The following is a 16,069-nucleotide window of genomic DNA, read 5'->3' on the forward strand; positions in this document are numbered from 1 at the left end:
GGTGAAACTTGTCGATGATCAAGCGGTTTCCGGCTTTTCGGCTTTCCCAGACCCCAACGCTCGAAGTTTCACCGAATGTTTTTCGCCTCTACGTTCCCATGCAATTGAATAATCACCCTGTACACACCCTAAGGAAACGCCACTGGCTACTTTCCTGCAGCCTCGTTTCCGGCAACGACAAACAGACTTGAGGGGATAAAATTCAACTTTCGGCACGTCGCGTCGAAGGGTAATCAATATTCTTCTTCTATACTTCGCGACGGTTTACACAGGAGTTCGAAAGACTCCTTGGGTAGGTAAATATCAAAGTCGTACGTACGGAAAAACACGTTTCGCAATAACTTGGTCTAAGCTATTTTCCACCTCTTCGCCTTGCGGCTCATCCTCATCGGCGAGGTGCTGAGAAATTTAGACTTTGGATAATTTCTATCCTTTTTTTTCGCAGAGGGCGATGCGAAGCACCAGCAAAACTCTGCTTCCAACAACTTGCCGGCGCCTCTTAACGGACCCAGTAGCAAAAATGGAGAGATTCCAGACGGGCCGATCAGGGAAGTCCTCGCCCAGACTGGAGGCACGGCTACCCTTCCCTGCAAGCTCACGGATCCAGGAGCCGGCATCGTGAGTTAATTCAAACGTTTTTTGTCTTTAAAATATTTATTATCGGACGGTGTTGAATCACTGAATCCGATTAAAGATGATTGGACTTGTCTCGTGATCGTCAGATTTGCAAATTGGATAGAAACTTTTATTTTTCATGGTACAAAAATAGCTGTGGAATCACTTGAAAGTTATACGTAAAAAAAATGGTGACGCGAGGAGTTTTTTTTTTTGAATCTTACCAATTTTCTACGTCGTCTTAATTGACGTCTTGGAACGTACCTGAATATAATAAATCTAAACTGACGGGAGAATTATAATTTTGTCCTGAAAACTTATGGGTAATTGAATTTTCGTGTCAATCGAAAAAGTCTGGATCTTCACTGACGTGCCCTCTTGGAAAGTATCAATCAACACCTTGAAAAAGGGAAATTTATTGATTGAATCAGCCTGCCGAATACAACGAGAGTCAGGTATAAGTTATAAACCCGCGAATTGAGACTTATTAGAATCAATTTTCTATAAATAGCACGAATGAAAGAAAGCAGTAAAGAAAGAATGGAAAGACGAGAGCCGAGAATACAATTGGAAATAAAAGATCTCTTTAAATATTGGCCAACTCGAAAGCGAGGCGAGACACTTTGCGGTAGAGATGGAGAAGCGCGAAGCTTTTTTCTGAGGGCTTGCGGTGACTTGAGACGAATACAAAACAGAATTTACCGACAAGATAAAGCTGAGCCGGGGTTATCAGTAATCGTTGAAAGGGTTGAACCTCATTCGTTGAACTGGAACATAAAATCGGCATTTGCATCTTTAGGGAGGTTGGTTGACCGGAAGTTGATACTTTTCAATAATTTCATTACGAAATAGTCGCTTATTGAGTATTTAGCAAATAATTTTGTCCATGGGCTGAGAAAATCTTCCTAAAAATACAACAATTGAACGTACTGAAGTTAGAAACGAACAAAATTCCTAATCAGAATGGTCAGACATGTATTACATTCGTTCGAATTCGCTCCACGATGATTTATTTTATTCAGATTACTATTTTCCACAAATTTACTGGAACAAATTTTGTTTTATAATACTTCGGGCAATACTACTTGTGAAATTAAATATTTCGCGATTCCAACATGACGAGGGAAAGTTTTTTTTTTTTGGCGAATTTATGGAAAACAGTATACTGAATAAAATTTTCTATCGTAGATTGAAATCGGACGAGTTTTCAAAATTTTCACCCACTTTGAAACGATCCGAAATTACACATGAATGACTAAATTTTCGCTTATAATTCCGCTCTTTTATGTTTTTTACCAACTCAAATTTTTATTCATCCATAAAATGTTCCTTTCAAATTAAGCGACAATATCATTATTGGTATATCACTGCTGGTGCTATTTGAGAGTTGGAAATTGTAGCAACTTCCGAACAACAGAAACAACGACCTACAAAATATCTCGTTTATATGCCCATTCGAAGAGGCAGCACTCTGGCACACTGTCTTGTCGTTCTACTCCATGAAATTCGTTTTCACCATTCGAGCTTTACGATCGACGAATATTTGGTAGGCCAAAAGTTATTTCGTACCAAAGTCACTTCCTCACAAATTTCGATACAAATCGCACAGATATTCCTTTTCTATAAAAAGGAAGGCAGAGAACATTCCTCGCTGTACGTCAAATCAGCAGAAATTTCACAAACATCTAAAAGTCAGTAATTGTTACGGAAACAAGTTAAGAATTCAATTACAATCTTTAGACAGATACCAAATCAAGCAAGTAGGAAGTACGAAAAAAACACGCTAATTCTCTTTTCAATCTTAAAACGAACAATAAAAAAACCCCACAGAGATTCCGAAGAGATACCGAAAGGCTGCAGCACGCGATCAGAGTGGCCACGTCAGCTTGCGAGGATTCCGGTTAGAGATTTTATGCTGATTTGTTTTTTATGATATTTTTAACACCAAAAAGAAATTCGTGCGATTTTATGAAACATTCCAACCCTCTTACAGTGTTCGATAAATTGATCCAAATTTCTAATTGGCTTTTGAAAATCGCTTGTTAATGTGAACGTATATCCTGTTCGTCCTAGGGAAAATCTTGAAGTATATTTAATGTTATAACCTCGGCTGGTTTTGCAGGACGTGCAATTTTTGCTGAAAATATTACAATAAACGTTGACAATAGGTATGCAGCCACACAATTTTTACGAGCAGGCGTACGTATATAGGATAGATTATAGAAACGCAGAGCTGTATACCATCACTTATTTGCACAAGGAATTTCCGCAGGCTTTATATTGTATCGCGAAAAGGATTGGCATAGCTGTATAGTCGGAAATTATTCTCGCGGATTTGAACACGCGAGAGGATTAGAACGAGACTTTGTTGTTTTTTTTTGTTTTTTTTTTTTTTATTTTCCTTTCAAATACATTTTCACATCGCGTGAACAAAGCAGTTTTATTATCTTATCATTTTGCATCTGCAAAGGCTACAGTGGAAAAATGACAATGTGTTGAACCCTATTTTCTCTTCGTTCAAACTGTAAGAATAAAAATAAATAACTAGTTGAGTAATTAGCCACAGAGAGTTATCGAAAAGTGATATATCAAAGGTTAAAAACTGCATGCAGCGTAGCAATTTGGGAATAAAATATAGTGCATTAAAGGAAATGTCGAAAATAAGTGAAACTTGTATTTCCAATGAATAAATTGCGAACGAGTTTCTTTTATCTCAATTTCAGCGATAATAAAAATTGTGGAAAGATTATCCGACTCGAAATGACCGTTGAAAAAGAAGGAGGAAAGTAAGGGATGAGGAAATAATGAAGCCAAATTGTTTATACAATAGAGATGGAGGGAAAAAAAAGGAGGATAAAGAACATACAAGTCGGCCCTGAGCAGTTTGTAATTCGGTGAAACGAGTTGAAGCGTTTGCCTACCGGTTCAACGAAACATGAATAAAAGATGAATTCATCTGGTTGAGAAAAGGTGGAAAGGAGCTTTCGTCTGTATGGTGTAGGTAAGAGCTTCGGGCGAGGCTGGTATTGATTCCGGAAAAATTCCGTAACAAAACGTCGCTCTGCGGCTCGGCAGCAGGTATCGCGTGAAATATAATACAGGGCAAAGATTTTCTAGGTCGTCCCACCTCCACTCACCTTAACCTCCGGCCCTCGACTTGACCTGGCGCAATCCAGAGGCCCAGACGAGAGTCGAGGGCCAGCAACTCCCTCTCGTCAGTGCCGAGTAATTCGCTCCGAGATTTCGACCCTCAAGCTCCGGGACAGTAATTCCTTTCCCTTGAATTTTATCGCCGTTTGAGCGTCGGGGAAGGTGGACTTGATTCAAATTCGACGGGGAGAAAAGGAGGAGGGACTGCATCTCACCTCAAGCAATTCGATCCAGCGGCCAAATGAAATCCTGGCCGTTTCAACAAATTTCAATTACACTATTCGCTCCACTCGAATGGATGCGGTTCGAGGAAAAATAAATGTGTGTTCACCGTTGACCGTCGTAAAAATTTTACATCATGTACATTTTACTGCACAGTTGTACGACACAAGTCGATATGTCATAGCGTGGAACTACCCTGAGGGGTAACGCATGTTTCAAGAAATTTGCAATTATATTCAAAGTGGGTTGTGACACTTTTATTCTGGGTGAATGTGAGTAATCGTGCATACGCAATTAACTCGATTTTTTATGGATTTATTCGTTGAAATGAAGATTGCGTTGTTATTTCAATCGTCGTTCCAAATCCTGAGCCCCTCAGGTAATATAAATGTAATTACTTTGCGGTGCAATATTGACGGGAATATTGATTCGAATGCACCTACTTTCGATTGCTTTGTATTTTTTGGAGTTTGGATGTTTCATTTTATCTCGGACCTCTCAAAGACTAAGCCTCGGATTGAGTTGACTGATTACAATAATTCACCTTTAAAAACTGTGTAAAATCTAAGAAACGGAAAAAAATTTACCATTAGCAATATTGTATGCGAGTATCTATAATGTCGTTTTATCCCATAAGCATTTTAATCTGACTTCGAACTACACAGGATCGTAAAATTCATTAGTAAACGATATTAAATACTGGTTCTGTACTTGCACAAAGACAGAGAAAAGTACGATAAACGAGAAGAAAAAAACTGAGCAATTAATTCTATCTACCTGATTATTTAATCAGATGTCAGAAGGCGAAACGAGATGGAGGACGTTTAGTATGAGAATAAGAAGAGCAAAGGGCAAAGCAGCGTGAAAACGTTGAAATTAATCAATTCCTTTTTTATAACAATCTACGTCGAGGAACGTTTATTTCTGAATGATTAAAAAACAGACTATCCGAAAAAGAGGAAGCAAAAAGTCGAAACAGCATTCCTCAAGCTCCTTCTTCGTTCCTTGATTAACGGATAGACGAGGCGTGAGAAAGACTTGGTTCAAAGCATAATGCACACCATTAGTCAAATTCGAATAATTTGATTACATCTAACGACGTTGTTCGAATTAATTCCATCTAAAATTTCTTATTTTCTCAAAAGGATTTTTCCTTCGTCCTGCTTTCCTTGGACCAAAGATAAGAAGAAAAAGGAGCAAAACTCGCGCGTGAACGAGCCATCTCACAACAGTCCTTTGTTCGCTCGACGCGTCAATCCTTAGAAAGTAGAGCAGTATCTCCCGGAGACATTGTCAGATGACGAGAACCGCGAGGTGCAGGAAAATTTACGAGCTTACGTCACAACACCAGGAGTAAACGGCCCCCAGGTACGAATAAAGATATAGAAAACGATATTGCGTCCTCCGTAAGCAGCTTTCCACCGACCCAAAAGACCCGGCTGGTCGATGCTCTTTGTGACCTTTGCGACCAAAGGCAAGAGCGTATGCTTGGTACTCCTTACCATTAGCAACATTTTTTCTTGAAGTATTTTTTTGGTACGATAACCGGATTCAAGTCATCACCAATGGACCGATTGAACTTTGCCAACACTTGTTACAGTATGATTATCCACGAGTGAAAACATACAGCAAATACGTGCACAAGCACATCTTCTTGGATTCCATAAGACGTAAGAACTTCTTAGTACAGACATCTGTTTTCGGAATGCCCAAACTTTTTTTGGCAACACATTCATTCAGATGTCTACGAAAGTTCGTGCGAATTACGCAACGGGATAACTCCGTGTAACGAAATAGGCACGCCCTATAGATGAAATATCCTCTGGGAGTGTTAGCTCAAGAGGAGGCATCAATTGGCTAAATTAATTACGCCATGGTGCGAACTGTAGGAACCTGCTTGCATGATCAGGTACAACGTGTGTTTAGGCATGTATATGTATGTATATTATGTATACATACAGGGATGTACAAACCTATTTATCGACGCTGAAAATTGAGGTGGGATTATTCCGTCATCTGGGGACATTTCGCGAGCAACTCTAGTGGCTTGAAGCAGACGAACATTAGGGATAAATTTAAGTAAGACTTTTCCGCTGTTACTTCGAGAGAGTATTATGAGTAGGTACTGAGTTACCAAAGGAGACCGTCTTCATCGCACACCCTGCAACACCGGATTGTATAAAACTTTTTAATTAAGGCTATTTGCTGCTTTATTCAAAAGAACAGAACAGAACGCGAAACGGGAATTTAGCAATCTAAAAACAAGTTTTGTAAATCCTAAACTCCTGTAATTATAATTACATTCTGCAGGATGTTTTACGAAACGACATATACATAAACCCCTGCCGAATGGGGGAAACAATTGAGTAGATTAAGACGAGGTACTTTGTATCAAGACTTCAGTTGTTTTACATCATATGCCTACAATATATGTATACATAAATGTCTGCGTACCTTCGTTTTCATGCAAAGCTATCTTGCAAAGTTTTTAGGAGACCCTTTCTTATATTATATCTTAAGTTCATTTAAGTAAAGATCACTTCTAGATCTACTAAATTTAACCTTATCGTGTACGACTTTATTGGAAGAGAATTTGAAATTGAAAGGAACTTTAACGGGTTTTCAGGAGAATGGAAAAGCATGTAAGTAAAATGACTAGGTAAGGCGAATTTGAAGTTTGAAAAGAGGTAGCAGTCCACCATCGAACAAGGAACTTATCAACGACGTGACATTCCCCTATCCCCCGAAGTCGCCCGGCACACTTCTCTTCGACAAGTACGTACTAAAAGGAAGAACTCAAAGAAGAATGTTTTCCAAGTCTCGCTGAGAGCATGGATCAATCGAACGAACCAAGTGTTCCGGGTTTAGATCCATCCAAGAGAGAGAGAGAGAGAGAGAAAGAGGCAAAGAGACAGGTTAAAATCGAGAGGGTAAAGTATATAGATATAGACGATATTGACCCTTGCTGTATAAGGACAAACGAAATTGGTTTCCAGTTTACAATAGGCCGAACTTGATTCCGCTGGATTTTCCAAAGGATTTTCCTCTCGACAGTTTTTTTCCCCGGCACGGAAGAGAAAGTCGATTCACGACACGCATGGTTCACTCGGATGGACCTATTCGTGTATTATACGGAGTTTTTTTTTTTTTTTTTTTTTTTTTTTTCTACTCTTTCGAAAGTCAAAGCTGGAAACTCAAGTCCGAGACAACTAAACCCCGATTAATCGATTTCCCAAAATGGACTTCTCCATAGCGAAATGGAATTCTTTGTTTCATGAGAAGTACTTCACAAGCACAGGATTGTGTCGGTTGAATTCTTCGCCAAAAAAGAAGAAGCGACACCTCATTACAATACAGCATCAATCTTCCCAATACAATCGTCCGAACCCTTGAGTCTAGATTTTTCGGAACCTTAAGTCGTCCAGGCACCAAATTTTTCACGACGTCGATTTTGACGGTGAAAAAAAACTCGTCGAAAATATGCAACGAATTCTGTCAACGTCGGCATGTATAACTTTTGAGGAAACTGATGCCTTTAATCAAATCGTATCAAAGCATAAATGGAACTGAGCCGAGAGTATGGATTCTATGAAAAAGTACAACAACGTTTTGTCATTTTTCGTAAGCCGGTACAGCTGAGGCTCTCTTTCTCTCACTCTTTTTCTCTTTTGCTTCCATGTTATACAATACGGAAATGTGTGTTATGTGGGTTACGTATTGTTACATATACACATACAGGCAGGGCTTTGCCGCAATATCTCGTTACGACGACGCTCTGTACTGTGAGAGAGTATCCTGAAAAGATAAGGCCCACGCAGCTGATGAAAATATCAGACAATGTATTTCCTGGAAGACTTGCAGCATTACGTCTAAAAGCTAGCAAGCTAGCAGGGCTCGTCAAGCGAATTTACGAGGGACTGATATCATTTTCTTTCTCAAAGAAAAGTCGTAATGGCAGGAAGTAGCTGTTGGATATAAATTGCTAATTGCGGTACGTGAGAAGATAATGACTATGATAATGAAAAGTAAATCCAACAATCGATATAGAATCGTTTCGATTTACGGATATCTACCAATGAATAGTGATCACCTTTGTTGCTCGGCAGATTGCAACTTGTCAGAATTCGTTTACTGTATTCACATAATTTTACTTGTAACTTATTGAAATATGCCCGCTTAATTGATGCGATGGGCAAACAAAAAAGGTCAAACGAACGAATTCAGATCTGTTTATTATATATATTAAATTGTTTGCCTTTTCCTTCCGATTCATCGCCTTCATTTACCATACTTTAAGATCTATAGACAACCCATGATTTATTCCAAACGTCCTGAAAAGGATCTTATCGCTCTCCGCTTTTTTATTTCCACTTCATTCTCAGTTATCATTGCAGAAAGCAATTGTTGCCCAATATTAATATTTTTTTTTTTTTTTTTTGTAAAGTTCACTGACTTTTTCCGTAAATCGAAACTGATTCTGAAGTTAAGCTTATACAAATTCTGCACAAAATTAATCCACACTATAGAACAGGTACCTGCCCTCAACGAGAAAAGCCTCTTTAAAAATCGGTTGAGGAGGATTTCGAGAGGTTTAAAAAGATCCCTTCAATTTGACGGAATAACAATTCAGCATTGAGGGGCACCACGGTTAACAATAACACCATTACCTATCTACCTTCAACTTGGTGATAACAGTATAATTCAAACGAGTGGCGGGCAGGTTGAAAAGCTGCACAATTTAAAAGCTTAACTAAGCTGACAAACCTAGCCTGAAGTTCACCGCAGGTCTGATGCCTCCGCAGGACCTTTGTGTCGGCGGAGAAACAAGCTTCGTATATAAATAGTCGTCCACGCGAAAATTAGGAAACACGGGGAAAGTGGGGATTAGCGGCTTCCCATGTGTCGGTACGGCCTGGAGACAATGGATTCCGGTGTCCATCCGCACTGGGAGTTGGACGGAAAAGAAGAAAAAGGGAATGTGGAAAAAGATCCCCTCCTCGCTCTCTCTATTTCCGTGTTCAATCCATCGTAATGAGAACGAATGTCTCCTTCTCTTCATCGTTCCGAAGCGAACGTTGTTCCTGCAACCCCATTTTAATCTCTCGCCTGGAGTTGGAACGACGAAAGCAGTAAAATAAGAAACAAAAAAAAAATGCTACTACGTATTCATACATAAAGGATGAATTCCTTCACCCTACCGTATGAAACACAAGTTAAGGAGAGAGAAAAAATCATTTTACTCTAGTGGTAACTGTTTGTGAAAATATTTTTAGACTTTATCTCTGAAAATATTTCTGATGAATGAAATCAGCTGATAAACATTAGAATTGGATTAGAAATAGTCAAGTTCAATAATATTAGACCTTATACTTATAGAACCTTTTTTATAGGATTGTTCATATTTTAACTAATTGTGTTACTCGAATTTCATGAGATTCGTTTACAATACATTAAATAGTAGACGTCTTACTTTATTCGCGGTGATTATTATTAGCACAAATAACACATTTTTAAACGGGCTTCTCTCTTTCCCTAATCCTTGATCCGGACGGTAAAACCAATTCATCCTTAACCGAACGTTAAAGAGGCAAAGCCTGACTAGACTAACTAAGCACGAGGAAGTAGTACCGATAAATCCTGCGAAGTATTGAGAGTAAATAAGTGTAAAACGTACCTCGTGTTTAGCGAGAAGAACCTCAGCCAGGCGAAGGTAAAACGTGTAGAAGGAATGTCCTTGAACTAGTTTTTGGTTTGCCCCATCCGATAACGGGGTAAGTTATCTCGTTACTTCACGAGGTAAGTTTCAGGAGAGATCGCGTATAAACGCGCAGTCGGTATTGAATGCGAAAATCCTTGCGGCAGGGCGAAGAGAGAGAGAGAGAGAGAGAGAGAGGAGGAGGAAACGGTGGAGGACATCTTCAGGAAGGATAGGGATTACGGCAACCCTAGATTACGAGGCAGTGACTCGGATATTATATTGCTGGAGAATTGCTTTCCTGGGAGGCATTAGCTGTGTGCGATGTTCTAATTACGCGTGTAATAAGGCCTTGTGTAGCGGCGATGAACGCCGCCCAGACTCCACGGTCCAGAATATTGATTGGGCAATCTGAATCCAATCACTGCAGGTCGAGACGCGCTTGCAATCGGCTCAAACAGCTTCTCTGCATCTCTTTGCGGGGCACCGACACTTACATTAGTCAAGCCGCTGGACTGATCCCGACTATAAAGGACTTCGATCGAAATCTGGGGCCGTCGATCAGCTTGGTTAATGGAACCAAAAACTATACCCTGTAATTCGATAATATAGGTGGAATTGAAACGTGAGCATTTTGACATTAACTGTTTTTTACTTATTATCGTTTCAACTAAATCAGGGAACCTACGGAGATTAGTCTACATTTTGAAAATCAAAATCGCTATACCTTCTCTAGTTCGATTTTTTCCGTGAAACGAAGTGAAGCGTTACGTGAATATGCAATGAAATTATCAGTTTTCTTCATTTCAAATTCCGGTTTAAAAGTAATTGTAAAATTGTACATTTGAGTTTATTCCATAAACGAGGAATCGATAATTTTTTTTATAATTTAATTACGTACGATCATAGTTAAACTTTGATTACTTGTTAAATTTATATGGCCGTTAATGTTACGATGATTGTCGTACAACGAAAGAAAGAGAAAAAAAAATTTACTTATATGACAAATAATATCTTAAACATGGATTTCTTATTTAAAACTATTTTATAATGATATAAATTTATTTGATTTCACTCTGCGATGATTTATTTCGTTGAAAATACTAAGTAAAACATATTTGTATCACGTTGGTACCATTACATACGTTAACTTTTTCAAGGTGACACTGCTTCTGTTTTCTAATCAATCGAAAAACAGCAATGTCGAATTTGCTATTAAGAAAAATTTATTTCAGTGAATCTCAGAGATAAAAATGCTCTCTACGATGTAATTGTAATTCCGCACCGAACGATCGATTTGAAATTAAGAATTTTAGTTTATTTTTTTTTTTCTTAAATTTCAAGCAAAATTCTCGCAGCTCTTACGAATAAATGAATTTCATAAATTACTCTAAACAATCACCTATATTTCTGAAATCAATAAGTCAATAAAATGCGAATGGAATTCCCGTTCGATTCGATGGGCTAACCTGAGACCCTTTGGTGTTTCAGGTAACGTGGATCCGGCGCAGAGATCGCCAACTTTTGACCGTCGGAGCAGCGACGCATTCGGTGGACAGTCGCTTTGTGATACGACCCTCGAGCTCGGACTGGGCTCTCCTCATCAGAGGAGTCACTTTTCAGGACGCTGGGGTGTACGAGTGTCAGGTGATGCCATCAACGGTTATTCGCCTTCCCTCCCCGCATACCAATGACGAGATCTATCCGGAAGCGGCCTCGCCGGACCGCATAAGCTGTCCTCCGGAATTAAACGCGCGTTTAAATATCAGTTAAAAAGAGATTAGCCTCGCGGGTAACAATTAGCGAGGGGTCATTAGAGCTGACATATCGGTCAGCCCGGCCTTAGATCCCAAAGGTTGGCTCCATTGAAATGTCAGATTCGTGCACGAAGCGAAGTGAAACTGAAGAACGGCTAATGCGGGGTCAAAGATCTTTCATATTCCAAAGATCTTAATTTGTTGATTTTCACGTGCTCGTTAATATCATCCGCAACGTGAAACGTGCTTCTCGGAATTTCTTTTTTCTTTCAATCGTTTTCTACTGAGAATCCCGAGTGAAAGAAAATGAGCAACTAGGGAAAAGTAGTCGACTAGCGTAGAAGAAGTAGTTACAGAACTTTTCGCTATTTACAATTTGTTAACGGAAATTGAAAGATTGGATAGAAAAATTTTTGTTTACGCAGATAACTCAGTGACGGTTCAGCCTCTTTTTTCAAAACCTTGACTGGTTCTAAGTTGAGGAGAGTCAATCGCCTGAATTTCATTTATATTCGTTCATCCGTTTTCGAGTTTTGTTACCGGACCAAAAATATTCATTTTCACAAAAGCCTAAGGAATGAATCCGACAGGATTGGATCAAAATATAAACATTTCTCAGTTCGAATTAATCTTGGTAATGGAATCCAACACTTTCATTCATTTTCGATATATCGTTTGGCATGAAAAAATTGATCGATCTATGCAGTCTTTGCCTATACATGAACGTGTAGTTCTAATGATAACTCGACTTGTCATCCAGTCATTCACAAGGTCATTATAGTAATAACTTCCTGGATATCTCGGAAAAGTGGGAAGTCAAATAACACAGTATACATTATTTCCCTAATTTGAATTTTTTCCTAACAAATGGGGGACTTAGGTCCTGTTGCCAGACTCTTCTTCGAGAGTTTATATCCCGTCGAAATACCAGTGGGTGTGCGTTTGAGTCCGACCAACGGACAATAAAACAGTCGTTAAAACAGTCGTAGAGCTAACTTCAGAAGACACACACACACACAGCCACGTGTTCCGAAAACGAGGACGATGTAAATTATGGTTTACTTCCTGCGGCAAAAACCTGAAAATATCAAGCTTGATAAAAGTGGCTCGTGTGAATTACATTCTGGAACAACTTTTTCGGTTACTTCTAAGATTCAGCGTCATGCATTGTTAGATTGACGATAAATTTTAGTCTGCAGATATCCAGGCGGACATTTTTCCTAGATACACGTGTATAAAGTTTTTGCATCCTTCGCTTTTCTCCATAACATCGGTTGACTTTCTACCATTACTTCAGCTTCGGGATTATAATTTCACTGTATCCTTGCACGATGCAAAAATCAAAGCCCAGGAAATGGTGGTTACAAAAGTTTTTTTCAGGTCGCTACCCACCCGGTCCAGCAGAATTTCGCCCGACTGAAGATCACCGAGGCATATTCCATAATACCTGGAGCACCAGACCTCCACGTCAAGCAGGGCTCAAGCCTACGTTTGGAGTGCCAACTGATGTCGGCAACGGAGCCACCGATTTATGTATTCTGGTATCGCCAGGGCAGGATGATCAACTACGACGCTGAACCTGGCGTCAAGGTGAAGGCGACGGAGACGGGCTCCACCCTGGTCGTTAATAAGACGAAACCATCCCACGGTGGCAACTACACTTGCGCCCCGAGCAACGCGAGGCCAGCATACGTTATAGTTCACGTTATCGAAGGTGAGTGAATAAGCTAGAAAGCTTCGAGACGACCAGAATTTTTCAAACTCCCCAAATCGACTTACCGGGCGTTCTAACTGCACAGATTTCAAATTTCCCGCCTTCGCGTATGAGCAGTAGAGGTAGATTTGGGGACTGAAAGTGAATTTTCGCCCATTTGAAACGGGTGCAAATTATTCACGAATATTTCGCATCGCTGAACAGGGATGAAAAATTTATTGCCTGTCTTGAGGAAATCGCCGACGGATGGATACATCCCTCGTCACTCGTATAACCGTGTATCCGATGGAATATGAAACATTTCAAAATACCTTGCTACCAACCAGCAGAGCAGCCATGCTCACATTGAATTAGAGTAAAAAGGGTCTCGCCCGAAGCGAAATTGTTATTCCTCTCACGCCGTACCGATCATACTTGTCGTTCTTGAGAATGATAATACATACCTGTATATATATATATATATATATATATATATATACACTTACATATATATGTATACATAACACTCTGGTAAGCTTAATTCAAATTTCGCGTTACGTGACGTTTCCCCGTTTCGATACATAAATTAACTATATTAAAAATGATGATAAAGTTACATTTCAACACCGAGCACATCCAAGCGGGACCGAGGATTAGCGATTCGATGTTGAAAATCCGTCTCTGACGGAGCAGCTCGAACCGTTATTCAAATTCGCGTCATTTTCGATTGGATATTTATTGCCTGAACCGGGTAAGTATCGAACCTATAACCGTACAACAAGCGATAACGTGGAAACGGCACAGGCAACACTCCCTCAGGGCAACGCGATGAAACCGAGATGAAATATCTCTGGTAATTTGAATACACCAAGTTAGCTGCAACGAGGGGATGAAAGCTCGGCCAACCGTACACACGCATACAATAATTCCCCATTCATTGGCCATTCGGAGGGGGTGTTATATGTACGTGTATCGTATATATCTATATATACCGTAGAAAATTGTAGGCAAGTTGTACTTTGGAATGAAGCTTCCGATGAACTCCCGAGCAGGGTAAAAACGAGAGGGTACGTACGGGTTACCAGGTTTTTGAATTAGCATTCCTCGGGCGAAAAACGTGTCTGCTTCACCCCCTCGGTGTGATATTCCAAGTTTGGCATAGCAATGCCGCTGGTTATGTACCCGATCCATAAACACCCCCGGAACACGAGGGGTGTTCGTGTCGGAGGAAAATGCCGTGGGAACCGTTCAAGAGCGCGACGGGTCTAAACTTTTGGGATTCGAATTAGCCCCGCGCACCGCAATCTGCCCGGTGCCAATTACAAGTACAGGGAAAACAATTTTCCACCCTCCAGCGTCACTAATCCTTTCATACATTTTCATCCGCGCAACCGCGTTCGTTGCAAAGACGCGGAACGCGTTTGGGACTGAATCTTGCCGCGGAAGGGTTTGTATTAGGTATTCATTAAATCGTCCGGGTCAGGCGATACTCCCGGATCATCGGATTAGCATTGCGTTCGTCGAAAAGGCGCGGCTGAGCGGAAAACGGCTCCTCGGCAAATACCCGCCGCTTTGCAGGGATCAAAGAAACCTCCCCCTCAAACCCGTCAATATCACAAATTATAAGCGTGAAGAGGGTCAGCTGATCTCATTTTCATCAATTAAAACAGGCTAATCCGCCGAAACGAATCTCGAATAATTCCCGCGAACCTCTGTACACCCTTATTTCGATTTGGCAGTGAAAAATCACATCCGAGAACCACTCGAACCGCCACCCTCACCTTTGCTTTATGCTTCTATTTTCAGAGGAGGAAAAACCGGCCGCAATGCACGGTGGCGATCGGCGAAATCTGAGCCCCGCCATTCTCGCGAGTAACTTCCTCGTCACCCTGTTGGCAACGGTCAGCTGGAGGATACCGAGTTTTACGAGCCTCTACCCCACGTGAGAGGGAAGCGTCGGTTTAGGGAGGGCCACGCGTTTCTGACCGAATCCCCGACGGCCACTCGGAGAAAGAAACTTGACCGACGACAGACAACGAACACCGTTGTTGTATGTGGGGCGGTTATTCCCTCCGCGGGAGAGAAGGAGGATCACAAGGAAGAGGTCCGAGGTCAACAGTCGTTCTCCGGAAGGCGTCACGGGCGATTCAACGCCGCAGTTTCTAGGTCCGTATGTATACATATATATTTATTGCTGCAAGGAAGAGGAAAGAAGAGCCGGAGACTCAGCGATCCCCGCAAGATGAGTGCCGATCTACCCTAGAGTCGTCTGCTCGTCTTAACTATCCGGATACCTATACCAAAAACCAAAAGGCAAGATAACAAAAAATAAAAAAAATTCTCAAACCCATGTAAATAAATAACCGACGTATGCTATGAAAATATGATTATATAATTAAGAATAAAAAAGTATTTAATAAAACCGAATGCCAAACTTCAAGCAAGCATCTTCTCTCGTGACTCGACCCAACCCGAATCCAATACCTAATATGTAAACATTGACGTTTAATTAATCGACAGGTTTTTTAATTCCATGCGATTATGGCTCTCATCTGCAAGCTGAATTATAATTATCGACTCGTTCGAGGACTCACGATAATTCTATACCTATATACAGAAAATTTATTCTCGTCATGGATTAAGGGATAGAATCATTAATTATTTACCTTTGTATAGGTATATATGAATATAATTTTTTTTTACCATTGCCAATCGTTCCGTAGACACTTATTTTCAAGCTGAATATTTTTAAAAAGATTTTATAGCCAAAAGGGCGTATATCAAAGTATAAACAATTGCATGATATGCGATTAATTGCTAAGGCGGACGATCAATCGCTCATTTTATTTTTGAATTCCATGTCAAAAGGGACGTTTCTGTATCGTAGTATCATCGAAATATTCCACACCGCATTCTTTTATCCGTTCCACATTTCAA

General features: G+C 40.3%; 1 protein-coding gene across 2 annotated transcripts in view; it reads left to right on the forward strand.

Annotated features, from left to right (window-relative positions):
* Positions 1-15,540, forward strand: part of LOC124413200 (neural cell adhesion molecule 1-A-like) — a 56,923-nt gene extending 41,383 nt beyond the window's left edge. The window contains exons 4-7 of one of the 2 annotated variants that reach the window (XM_046893631.1): positions 446-618; positions 11,174-11,329; positions 12,820-13,153; positions 14,939-15,540. In XM_046893631.1, coding sequence (XP_046749587.1) covers positions 446-618; positions 11,174-11,329; positions 12,820-13,153; positions 14,939-15,078 — 803 coding nt within the window. In that variant the 3' untranslated portion in view covers positions 15,079-15,540. Of the gene's footprint in view, positions 1-438; positions 619-11,173; positions 11,330-12,819; positions 13,154-14,938 lie in introns of both variants that reach the window. The other variant, XM_046893632.1, reaches the window with a different exon arrangement.
* Positions 15,541-16,069: the final 529 nt, after the last annotated feature.

Source organism: Diprion similis, chromosome 12 (assembly GCF_021155765.1).
Source record: "Diprion similis isolate iyDipSimi1 chromosome 12, iyDipSimi1.1, whole genome shotgun sequence".
Lineage (NCBI taxonomy): Eukaryota > Metazoa > Arthropoda > Insecta > Hymenoptera > Diprionidae > Diprion > Diprion similis.